Source organism: Scomber japonicus, chromosome 12, assembly GCF_027409825.1.
Source record: "Scomber japonicus isolate fScoJap1 chromosome 12, fScoJap1.pri, whole genome shotgun sequence".
Classification (NCBI taxonomy): domain Eukaryota; kingdom Metazoa; phylum Chordata; class Actinopteri; order Scombriformes; family Scombridae; genus Scomber; species Scomber japonicus.
Genome location: NC_070589.1, coordinates 22379078 through 22392009, shown reverse-complemented (window position 1 = coordinate 22392009; position 12932 = coordinate 22379078). Strand labels below are relative to the sequence as shown.

Genomic DNA, 12932 nt, shown 5'->3' with positions numbered 1-12932 from the left:
AATTTTAGGATCTCTTCCCATTTTCCCTCCAAGAAACTGGCAACAAAACAAGCCAACTCTCTTGGAATATTAAGAGCAATTGTAAAACAGCTTGTGGACGCTAATGGAGAGCTAAGAAGTGGAGTGATGAATGCCACACAGGAGTGATGATGCTGGGCTGTGAGGAAGGAGGAGGAAATTTTATCGATTCAGGCATTAATGTACATTATGTACATATTGGTTCACAGTGGCCCCTCTCACGAAAGCTTATTGCTACACAGACAAATGACAAATTGGAGAATTTGTCTAAATATACACTTGTGGGCATATTAGGGCGTGCATATCAAATCCAATTTGTTTATGAATAGGCCTACATTTATTTTGTTCATGTCACCATTTGTTCATTTGCACTGCTGCATGCCGAAGAAGTGAAAATATGTCATAGGAGAAATCAAGGAATCTCTGCTTGTCAAGAAGACTAAGCCTGCTTTTTGTCTTGACAGTTGAAGAGAAGGGAAAAAAGGGGGAAGGGAGGGATGGATAAATAAAGAATGGAGACATCCTATATATCACACAGGTAGCTGAAACCTTGACAATCCACAATCTGTCAGCCTTTCATAGCAACAGGGCAGATCCAATGAATCAACATCCTTGGGGAAGAAAGAAAGATGTATGTCTCAGAATGTGAGTTTGTGGCAGGTTTTTGTGGCTAATTCATTTTGGTTGAATTTCATTAATCATATTTACCGCCTGTGTTCATCTGAGCTGGTGACTGCTGCTGTTGTTACAATATCTGTGAGGCACATAGTGTGTCCACGCTTCCTCTCTGCTGCACAGTCACTGTGTGTGCACAAATGTAAGGTGTAACATAGAACCTGGTTTCAGTGCAAAGGCTGGGTGGAGCGCTCAAATAGAGAAACACACTCACAGACATGTATGCAAAAGGCACGCACACACACACAATCTCTTTATCTTACTACTCTTCCACACATACAAACATGAACACGTTTGACACATGCGTATACATAACCGTGTCCCTTTGTGGACCGTTGCCATGCAACATTTCTCTGATTGGGTTAGTTGAGCTCTGGTGCATGCGTGTGCACACACACACTCCTTTTGCCACACCCATCCTCCTCTCCCACGGGACACAGCTGCACTTCCAAGGCCAAGGATGGAGCGGGGAGAAAGACTCAGCTCCAGGAGGAGAGGATCTGTGAGAGCTCGGCTGCTCAGTCCAGGGTTGTAGTGTTTCTTGACAAGCTCAGTGGAGATGTTAGATGCTTGAATTGCAGGTGCATTCATTCAGGTGTATTCAAAGCTCTGTTTTCATTTTATTAAGTGCTACTTGAAAATTTAAAACCACCTGGGAGTGTCATTATGTGATGAGGACTGACCAATATAGGACACCAAATACACTTCACTTTGCTTTTTGCTCATGATGCAGTGTCTCTTTCTTAATGGTTGGACCAATTCTGCACAACGCCCATTGCTTTGCTGTTTCATTTCTGTTGAGCTCTTTCCTTCGAAAGATAAATTTAACAAGATAGGACTTCAGGTCGAAATAACACTCTAGAGAACTGCAGAGTTGATGCTTTGATGCTTGGAGGATGTTTCATTTTATTTTCTGTAATATGGCTTGAGATTTGTGTGTGTCTGTGTGAGTTTGTGTGTGTGTGTGTGTGTGTGTGTGTGTGTGTGAGAGAGAGAGAGAGTTTCAGGAACAGATCTGCACTCAGACAAATATGTGGCCCCTGGCGATCATGTAAACTCAACTTTTGAGGAGGATTTCATCCAAATTCTGATGTCATTCACAAAACAAGGCTCAACTAGTTCAACTGTCTTTGCTGCATTTTCTGCTGCTCGCTTCATAACACATGTATTACCCATCACCTTCAAAATGACGTATTTCAAAGATTAGACATCGATTAGAAAAATTTTGTTGTTTACAAAAATTTATTCATACAAATCTTACAACACTTTCATAACATTGAGAAACGTAAAACCCCATATGAGGACTCCTGTGTGTATAATGATGTCACTTGTACTAAGGTTCACTTTTAAAACACATTGTTTTTTCAGATAGATAAGAGATTAAACATTGAAGTAAGGCGTTTGGCGCTTTCAGAAATATCAACAACAGGCATTTTCTATGATCTGAACATCTCTTGTCATTTTCTGAAACCCTTTTATTCTATATAGTGATGCACATAGGTGTAAAGAATAGATCGGGTTAGGGTTAGGGCTAGGGCTAGTTTCCGATTAATCAATTACTGACCAATATCAAAATAATCAACAACACCTCATAATCAACATTAACAAAACACTGGTCATTGTTCACAACTCTCATAGACACTGAACACCCCAAACTCATGCACGCACACACATACACACACACACAAACACACAAACACACACACATTGCCTGCTCCATCAACATATACATTCTATTCTTTTTTTTATTTCTTTTTTAAAACTCAATAACTCATTGGCCATGCTTTAAAATAAACGCCTAATTCTACTACTCTTGGGGCAGACCAAGCCGAGCGATTAAACAGAGTAAAAGGAAGTTTCAATGTAAGCTAATGGACTGCAGCATTGTAGGGCCACTAAAATTGCCATCTGTCACTTGTGGCGAATTTTTTTTTTTTTCTCACGTCGAAGCAAGGCACCAAAGCCAAAAGCTGTTTTCCACCACCACATGCGCGTTCAGTCAGTCAGTCAGTCAGTCAGTCACACAAACAAACACACACTCACACAGAGATAAACATTTGCGCACACACATTCGCGCACACACATTCACCCAAAGCCTGTAGGATAAAGTCAAATTGAAGAAAGAGAGTATTGATAGTTTCTATGGGGGGAACACAGGCCACTGGTTGGATTGCAGGGGTGCATAAAGCTGCATTTGCATAATATTGAATAAATACAGAAGATATCTCTCTAATAAAAGTCGGTGGGAAGATCCCTCTGCTGGAGGGCTGAACCCCCATTCTAGTGCTTTACAGAGGGGAAACTCAGAATGGCCTCGCCCAGCTTCTCTCGCATACTGATAATCCCTTTGTTGAAACCCACGTGAAGGTAATTCAACATGATATTTTCTATCAGACTCACTGACCCTGACCTCACTTTGTCAGGTGATGTCAGGCAGCAGCAGTCTTGCCTCTTGTTTGTTTCTGTATTCAGGTTCGACAACCCCACTGTGTCTCTTGTGTAACAGCCTACTTTGCTTTCTCTCTCTGTCTTTCTCTCTGTGTCTCTCTCTCTCTCTATCTCACACACACACACACACACACACACTGTCTCTCTTTGTCACCTCTCTTTCTCACATAAACACTCTCCTTGTCTCTTTCTCACATCATCACTGCACATACCCAAGCAGACACCTAAAACAGATCAGCTTTATCTGAACAATGAACCACAGCACTATCAAATCAACACTTTTTTCACACGGCGATCTAGAAGCAAAAAAATGTTTTTTTTTTAAAATAACTGCTACCAGGACAAGGCAATCAGCAAAAAGGGGGTCCAGTGTCTTCTCCTATGATATCCACAGTGACAGCAGCAGTGGAGGTAAAAAAAAAAAAGAAATAAAAATTCAACAAGTCAGTGCAGTACCAGTTTCCACCACTTCTAGCCCTCCTTGTTCACATTTCCAACACATCTGACAGGGGAGGAGAAGGGGGAGTGGTGCTGAAATTGACTTAGCACAGCCCACCTCCCTAATAGCACTATTGAAAAAAAAGCACAATGGCATGCAGTCTCTAAGCAAAGCTTCCACATGCACCAATAAATAAGTTAAATATTCCCTGTAACTTCAGATGCTACCTTTTCCTCTCCAATCCACAAAAATGCTTCACTTCCTGCTTTTCACGCGTTCTGGTTCCATTCTAGATATTTGTAGTGCTGCCCAAATACAATCAACAAGTTGAAGCACATTCTTCCAGATAATTCTGACAACATTGAGATGGATATGTGCACTGTGTAGTTTCTATACTGTACATAACACACACACACACACATACACACATACACACACACATATGGGACATTCTTTACACAGTCCTATCTGTCATGATTGAGCTCCTACAGTGAATGACTTTGAGGCAAGTGAGCAAGCAGTGTTTGCCACATAGTGTGGACAGAAACTTGAGCACTTCTTTTTGTCATTGGTTAAGGTGATCATGCCCTTGCTAAAGCCTGTAATGGAATTTCTGTTTTCTTTTTTTTTCTCTTGTGTTAAAGATGGGTTGGATTTTTACCACCAGTTACAAGAATGACCATGTAAGTCAATCCATCCAATGAGAGGCTGTACAACTAAAGCCATCTTAAATTCCCCTGAAGGGGCTGCAAGCTATACAAACCCACAGATCTCCCACTGAGGGAGCAAGGAGAAGGATGGACAAGGGCAACATCTATCATTTAGGATAAGCCGGATATGCCTCACATAGCATGCTCACTGCTTCTTTGGGCCTGTTTGGAAAAACAAACAACACTAAAAAAATAGAACGTTGGTTACAAAAATAAGTATAACATTCAATACTTTGATTGTCTTTTTAAAATCTATTTATTTTCTGCATATGTAGATGACCTTTAAAGATTTCAAGCGCATAACGTTGAAGGTGCACAATTATCTTTTTTTTTTCTAATTTTTTTTGTCATTTTGTTGTTTTCAACATCTTAACATGAAAATAAAATATTGGTCCACAAAGTATAACTGTGCGGTATCAAGTGCTTTTGTACAAAAAGAAAAAAAAACATATTATTATTAAAATATTCATTTTAATGGCTTTACTTCATACATAAATACATGTTGAAAGAACACAGGCGCAATCCACTGGTTGGGCAGATATATCTGAATGACTTTAACGACTGGATGTATATACACAGGAGGGCAGTTTGTGCGCTTTACAACGCTACAAATAGGCAAGTCGGCGTCCTTTGTTCCTAACTCTCTGTCTGTACCTTCTTCCAAGAACCGCTGCCAGGTATTTCTGCACGGCCATCTGCTTTCTATAGCGACTGTAGCTGTCGGTGAAGATCCCATCTGAATGTCTTTTGGATAAGGGCTCTGACTCTTCCTCCATGCTGCTGTCATCACTGTGGAGGAGAAAAATAACAAAACACGTTAGTTTAAGCTGCAGCTTGGTACTTCCAAACAGATTCACGCTCCTTTTTGATTTTACATCTTAGCACTGACAGTGTCTTTATCTTGCCATGATGCAAAGTTGCCTGCAATCATTTATAAAGCATATTAGGGCCATTTTATCTTTTTCTTCTTTTTTTTCTCTCTGTTTCTTTTTTTTAATGAGGGCGGCAAGCAAGCCAGTATAAAAGAAACAATGATTTAAGCGTTTTGGAAAACGGAATAAATTATTCATTTGCAGCCCATTACATATTCTGACGCATGTTTTTTTTTCATTTGTGCTGGTGCAACATAAAAAATCAATTTATGGATTAATCACGAATATATCGCAGTGTTTTTTATAGTGTCAGAAAAAACTAACCCTCATTGTTAAGTGAACGCAGCACGCCACAACAACAACAACAATAACAAAACAAAAAAAGATGGAATGAAAATGTCTAGACGTTATTTCTATAGATAGATATTTAAAACAATGAAATGAGAAGAGACAGTGATGCAGCAGCCTGAACTTAAGCAGCGGAGAGAAAACAGGAAAATCAAAATGATGACTGCAGGTAAACGCTTATAAGAAATGCCCTTACCCTGCACGAATTGTCATCAGAGAATGCAGATAATGTCTCGCTGTTAACTGACCCAGGATCTCCCTCAAGGCTCTATCTAATTCTTCCTCAGCATGCCTTTCTGGTCTGAGATGATAAAACGCCAAAACACATAGATCATCAGTGACTTAAAAAAAAGCGCAGACAAAATGATCAAAAGTAGCCTAAAATGTCCCCACCCACCCACCCACCCACCAGTATCACATCAGCCTTTTACACACCGGCTATCCTCCCCTATCTGCCATTATTAACAGTATTTCAATCCACATTTTAGGCTACTCCGCATGAAAATAACACTGAACAAATAACAATAAAAACAAAGCAAGCAAACATTATCGCAAAACAGCAAACAAGTCATTAAAGAAATGGAATCCACGTCCAGGCTTTAGATTTATGACATGAAAGCGCATTTACCTCTTCTCTGGTGGGTAGTAAAGAGTGTACGCGTCGTCGTTTAAGGATGGCGGGCTTCGTATAGCAATTTGGTCGCTATCAAAACCCATGTCGGATAATGAATTCCCATCCTCATCGAAGGCGTCGTTTTCAAGTCTGCAAAAAAAAAAAAAAAAAAAAAAAAAAGGGAAGAGAGAAGCATTCATCACAAATTTGATTTGTGCGCAAGTGGGACGCATGGACTAGAAAAAATGCCAAAATGTCTGAATCTGCCTCCAAAAATCAGTGGGAGGTTATATGAATTCAAGATAAAGGAAGAAAACGAAAAATAATCCAATATCTGAGGGGATTTGAAAATAAAAGCAGAAAACGAATTATTTAAATTCTGACAAATATAAACTTAAAATGTGTAAAATATATACAGGTGTGTTTTTTCTTTTTCTTTCTTTCTTTAAAAACATTTTTTAATCGGGAAAATCTGTTTTTAATTCGTACTTGATCTTGCTGCTCTTAACACTGACTCATTAATTATTTAAGAATCGAAACAATGGCCGTGAAAATGATCGCACTCAATGTAGGCGTGCAGCCAATAAATATATTAAAGAATGCTGCAATTATGTGTGGAAAATTAGAATACATAAGAACCACGCCCAAATTATGGATACTTTTCACAGGGGGGAAAAAGAATAAATCTTAAATGGACAGAGCTTTCCTATTCGTTTTGCCTCGCCTCTCCTTGGTGACGCCAGTCCACCGTCATCCCCAAGGCTATCCACTGCACTCTCATTTTCAATAAGGGGAGTTCTGTGAACCGTCCCACCGGACAGATACCTTTATGCAATTTCCATAACCATTTTCCACACAAGACTTGCATTTATGTTTGTTAAAATTGCTGCATTTTCTTTCGTTGTCTCTCTTGATTCTGTGATTGTTCACAGGTTGCGCGTAATTGCGCACACTTATTTGAGTGCACAAATCCAAATTCTTAAATACGACTTAATCATTGATCACAAAGCTGCACCATCATTAAAGAACTAGATGTTCAGAAGCATTTAACATGGATTAATAAAAAAACACAATCATAATCAGGTTGTAAAGATGCATAAGCGCATTCACCTACCTAATCTTAGGGTAACTTAGTCCGATAGGTGTGCAGAAGACGCTGTAGTGCATTAAGATTCCGTAGATGAGCAAGATTAAAGTCGCTTTACTCGAACTGGCCATGCTGTTAGAAAAATGGAAAAACAGACATTAACATGAAACAGGTTAGTCGCTCCTATAGAAACAACATGCTCGCTTTCTTTGTTCTATCAGTCTGCGCTACTTCTCTTTCACTTCTAACTAAAAAGCTGGATCTTATAAACCTGTTTTTAATTAACTGGATGAACACAGCGTCCGTTTGCTCAAACCAAAAAGATTTCTGCCTGTTTGATTCATCCCATTTCTTAAAAGTTTAAGAGTAAATCCTTTGCATGCAGCACCAAAGTAATTAAAAAAAAACAGTAGATCTCCATGCAGTGCAGTGATGGGAAAAAAACAAAAAAACATTTCCATTACTTTATCTCGCTCTTCAGAATTGAAATTTTTTCCGAGTTTTAAGTAGTATCCGCAGCTAAAGCACATACCTATAGCAGGGAGGCAGGGAGAGCGCTGTGCTGTAGGATGTGATCCGGGCGCGGCTGTCGTGGTGTGTGTGAGAGAGAGACGGTATCTTTCTCACGGCACTTCTTTCCTGGCTGAAGCGCCTCCGTCGTCTCCTTATGTTCCCCTCAGTACAGCCTATCTCACTTTTATACACAATTAATAGGAGTCAACCCGTCGCACAGGCAAACAAAAACTCTGGGAAAGTGCGCCGTATGTTCTTCTACATATCGTTGCTCTAAACTTTTGTCCTCTGCTGTGATTGCCTTGGATTTTTATCCATGTATCGTAAGCCTTGCCCCCCTCACCCCCTCCCTCCAATAAGTCACATTAAGGATGCTATAGACGTCATCAAGTCTTCCTCCCGGAATATAATAGTACAGTTCCTTCCTCATCGATGCATCCGTCAGCTTCACCCCCCCTCCCTCTTAAGATTGAAGTTTACTTCCAAACTTTCTTCTTCTTAAAAAAACAACAACCCAGAAATGGTAGTGAATGCATACATGAATTCATGAACTTTTAACAGGACAATGTGATTATCCATTCCAATCAATTTCTCCCTCAGCTCGACCGCAACAGCTTTCTGTTTTGTTTTTTTGCGCGCCCCCTCCCCCCCACCCCAACGCGTCATCGTCAATAAGTCCAATTAGGCTTTTTATGATTATGTCTGAGCTGGGAAATGATCATCTTTGCTGGTGGTGGCGGTTTCATGTGACTGCACGGGGTTTTGATGGAGGGTGGGGATCGGGCTTCCGCTGACCAAGTTCAAGGCCTCCAGGGAGCCAGGAGCTGTCCGGTGCTGAAATGAATCCTCTCAAATTGCGGCTTTCTGACATTACAGTCACTTCTCTAATCATTTCCAATAATTGCTCATTGGATATCGAGGAGTAGAGGATGGAGTGGTGGTGGTGGTGGTGGGTAGGGGGGGGGGGGGTTGTTGACGCATGATTCCGGTTCAGAGATCCATCAGTTTATGTGGCTTTAGAAACGATTCGCACATTTTCCCAACATTGTTTTCAAATGATCTGTATCACTGTAATGCGCTGATTGATGTGTTTTAACGAAAAAACAGGAAAGGCCTTGTAGTTACTCTGTTGCATATTTGGCAATTTACCAAGAAGCAGTTGGGCCTAATTCTAAACTGATGGAGCCTCGTTTTGTACTTTTTCGGTAATAATTTGAGTTTATCAGTATGCTTGCTGCTTCTCTGTAATATGCTGCTTATTATTTGCTAATAAAATTGCGTGAAATGTAAACTTGGCATTAATATTCATTACATAAAATAGATGGATTAGGCTACACCAGAGTGTGTCGGGTATCAAATGGATGTAAGTAGCGAGTAGACTTTTAATCATTATTATTTTATTATTTCCTCTTTATTTAAAAAAAGGACCATGCACACACAAAAAAATGAAAAAAAATATTAGAAGAGATGATTTATTCCGGATTTAACTGTTGTTTAATTCCCATCTGCAGTTCCTGTTCACACAGAACAATCAACATACATTAATTTACATGCAAAACCATTTACATAGTCTCTGTCACACTCGATATTAGACAGACAAATCTAGCCTACAAGCATACATCAACGTAGAAATACCTGCACATTCATCCAGTACAGCCATAAAATGACAATTCATTACAGTTATTAATGTGGATGGTGGATCCATGTCTGAAACTCTGATTCATGCCTCGGGCCTATATGGGGCCTCATTACAGTCACTGCACCTTTTTGATTCATCACTGTAGCACTGAATCAGATCTATAGCTCAGCGACCTATTGAAGAGTTTGCCAAAGAGGGAGAGATTCACGTCAGCGTTTTGTTTACTCTGACGCAACGTGACGAACAGAGCCAGTCACTGCTAGAGGGGACCTATCCACAACTTCTTCATGGCGGGGCGTGATTCCTAAGAAGAGCGCAACTTAAACCCCTATACGTTTTAGCTGGAACAGACTACTAATGTGAGGCCTGTTGCAGCAGGTGCAGACGCAGCTCAGAAGTCTGAGGAAACGGCGCCATCATGAGGACAAAAAGAGAAACACGCAGGGATCACAGAAAAAGAAGAGATGAACAAACCTACATCTGGTTGTCACGAGGTAAATAAGAACATGTGTTTTCACTGCAGAACAAATGCATGCTTTCCTCTCATCCTCACGCATATTTCTTCATAAATACCACGACTTAAAGACACTATGTGAAAGATGTATGTGAGTAGGCAAGTAGTACTTTTTTGATTATCCATATACCCAAAAATTAAACAATCCTGGCAACATTTTTTGTTAAAATGCGCAGGGCTGCAATGCATTGTTTACATGCAGCAAGGAAAGACTAGCACACAGAGGTCAACAAAGAGTTCAGACTGGAGTCTGGATTTTGAATATTTTTCTTCATTTGTTCATTTTGGAGCTGTACAGACATTGAAAAAATGCAGCAAAGGAAAGTCTAATACAGTCTGAAATGTCTAAACTGTCTGCACAGCTTTAAAATGAATCAATGAATAAGAATATTTCCAATCCTGACTCCAGCCTGAACTATTTTGTTCTGTGTGTGATTCCTTCTTTCCTGCACTTTAACAGTTATCCCTGAGAACTACCCCAGAGAAGAAGATAAACAAAAGGGCAGGCTCAGCTCAACTCAACTACAATTCATTTTGCCATTGGCCTCCTTAAAAATGATGTATCTATACCTGACCCTTTGCTACGTGTATCATATGTCTTAAGAGTTGTCAACATTTTCTCCAAAATGCAATTTCCCTCCTTTTAGCTTCTCAGATTGCTATTTAAACTGTAAACTATCCATATTTCACTAAAATGAGAGAAAAGACTGGAAACAAACAGCTAAATTTGTGTGGAATTGTCTCATTAATCATTTTGCAATGCCTCAGATTGGAGCCACTAATATAATCTACAGCTCTCATGTCCACTTCCTCTACCTGTCATTTCCTCTGAAACAGTCTAGAGTACAAACATTATACAACCATAACTTTCAACTGCAGCATTAGACATATTTAATTGTGGAAATGTAAAAAATGTTAACTCCAAAGCTTTAATAACTTTACAGGCACAGTTTTATTGAAACACTGAACTGTTCCATGATTGAGGCCAGTTGGTAAAGGAGATCACGTCTTTTTAGTAACTACCCCAAAACATTCTATTAGTCTTACATCAAGTGCTCCCCCTTACTGACACTTTTAAGACAAAACTCAAGACATACATTTTTAAATGACCTTTGGATGCTCACAATAGCTTTATTAGTTTTAAAATAATATTTTCTTTATTCATAAATGTATCTTACGATTTCGTATTGTTTTAAGTTTCATTGGTGCATATACTTCTAACACTGTGGTGCATTTCAGTGTAATTTATACATCACTTTAGTGAACTCTAATTGTTTTTCAGTGTACTCAATAAACTTCACTTGACTTGACATGTTCGTCATTGGAAACACATATCTATGAAACCTGCGCAAGCTCAGTACACTGAAGGAGATCGTGACATATGATGGAAAGCTCTGGGGAAAACGCACGTGAGTCATCATTTAATTTAAGAAGTGGCTTTGAAAAGAATATACCACAAATCAGTGATACCATTAAAAAATGTGTGTGGTTGTTTAATACATATTGTTTACTACATGAGTCGTTTTTTCAAGTGACAACCCTCAGAGAAAAACGTGGCAGTGTCACCTGCGTACAGTGCGTCACTAGGGGTCAGCAAATCACTTTTAATCACTTCAGAAAATCTCAGCATGAGGTCTCATATATAGTACATGTTGTACCTGCAGTGTCATACTTGTCGTCATGATTTTTTCTGACGTGTTACAGATGAAACCTTGGCATTATCTTCCCCCTATTCTATACTTCTTTATCTTATAATTATTATTATTATAAAGGCTTTCAACATGTGTGAACTGCAGAGCGTTTTTACAGTCCGTGCAGCTGAAAGACTCAGTAAAGTAGAACTGTACAAAACTTTACTGTCCATAAAAGTGGAAAACGTGTATTTGGCGCATCCATCAGCTAATTAAAATATCAAAACACACACACACACACACACACACACACACACACACACACACACACACACACACACACACACACACACTCATAAATAGGCTAGGCCATGTCGCAGTATGCACGGAATTTAAGAGGAAAACTTCTTTAAACAAAATCAATAAACTGAGAAATATTCAGCCTGTCCAGTGAATTAACTTTCTATATGCACATGAAGTCCTGCAGCTGACTCAACGTTAACACACTAATCAATAAACACAACTATAGGCTACTTAATGTGACGTAAAATCCCATTCAACCTTTAACAATAGAGGGCGCCAGATGTCTGCACATTGTGTGTAAGGTTCAAAGGTTAAACTGCGCGGTACGACAACACTGAATTATGTTCATAAAGTGTTTTTATTCTCTAGGCTTGATTCATAAAAGAGTAAACGTTTATGCATTTGGTACGGAGCCAGATGGTGGACTTTGTCTTCAGTCATTGATGTCGGCCATATTGGGCGCACGGGAAAACCATTCAATAGCAGCTGATGCGACATTCAGGGGCTATCGGAAAAATGCAAAAAAGCAAATTCCCTGTATGAACCTAGAAGTAATTGAGACTAATACTGTAACTGCATCGAAGCATACACAAAAAGGTGAATATACTGTTTTCTTCACTCTATACAAAGTATAGATTTATTTATACAATTGAGCAACAGCCCCAAGAGGCAGGTTATTACATCTGGTCACAGGCATAGGCTACATGAACAAGGAAGCAACATATTTACAACAACTAGGTAATAATTATTTTCATTATCAATTCAATTAATCTGTTGGTTATTTTTTTATCCAATTAGTTGTTTTTTTCTATACAATATCAACCGCTGTTTCCCAAAGCCCATGACGCAACTTAAAATGTCTTGTTTTGTCCCAAATTCATAGTTCATAACCTAACGATATTCAATGTATTATCATAGATTAATGCACATGTGTGACATTGTTTGATCAAATGTTCAATGACTTCAGCTAAAATGAAAATGTAAAATGAAAGGGAGAGCAATAGAGAGAAGACTTTTTTTTTTTTTTTTTTACAAAGGTTTATAGGTGTGAAGCAGGGGTCCATTTTCAGGCATTTCATAAACCATCCAAACAAAGATTGACAAACCAAAAGATTAAAAAAA

General features: G+C 39.1%; 1 protein-coding gene across 2 annotated transcripts; it reads right to left on the bottom strand.

Moving 5' to 3' along the window:
- Nucleotides 1–4895: 4895 nt before the first annotated feature.
- Nucleotides 4896–7341, bottom strand: adcyap1b (adenylate cyclase activating polypeptide 1b). 2 transcript variants are annotated; one of them, XM_053329811.1, is made up of 4 exons: nucleotides 7238–7341; nucleotides 6139–6273; nucleotides 5707–5811; nucleotides 4896–5079 (listed from the first exon to the last, which is right to left on the bottom strand). In XM_053329811.1, the coding sequence occupies exons 1-4, from the start codon at nucleotides 7339–7341 to the stop codon at nucleotides 4896–4898; spliced, it is 528 nt and encodes a 175-aa protein (XP_053185786.1). The 2 variants fall into 2 exon arrangements, with proteins under 2 accessions (XP_053185786.1, XP_053185787.1); XM_053329812.1 differs by lacking the exon at nucleotides 5707–5811.
- Between the last annotated feature and the right edge of the window lie 5591 nt (nucleotides 7342–12932).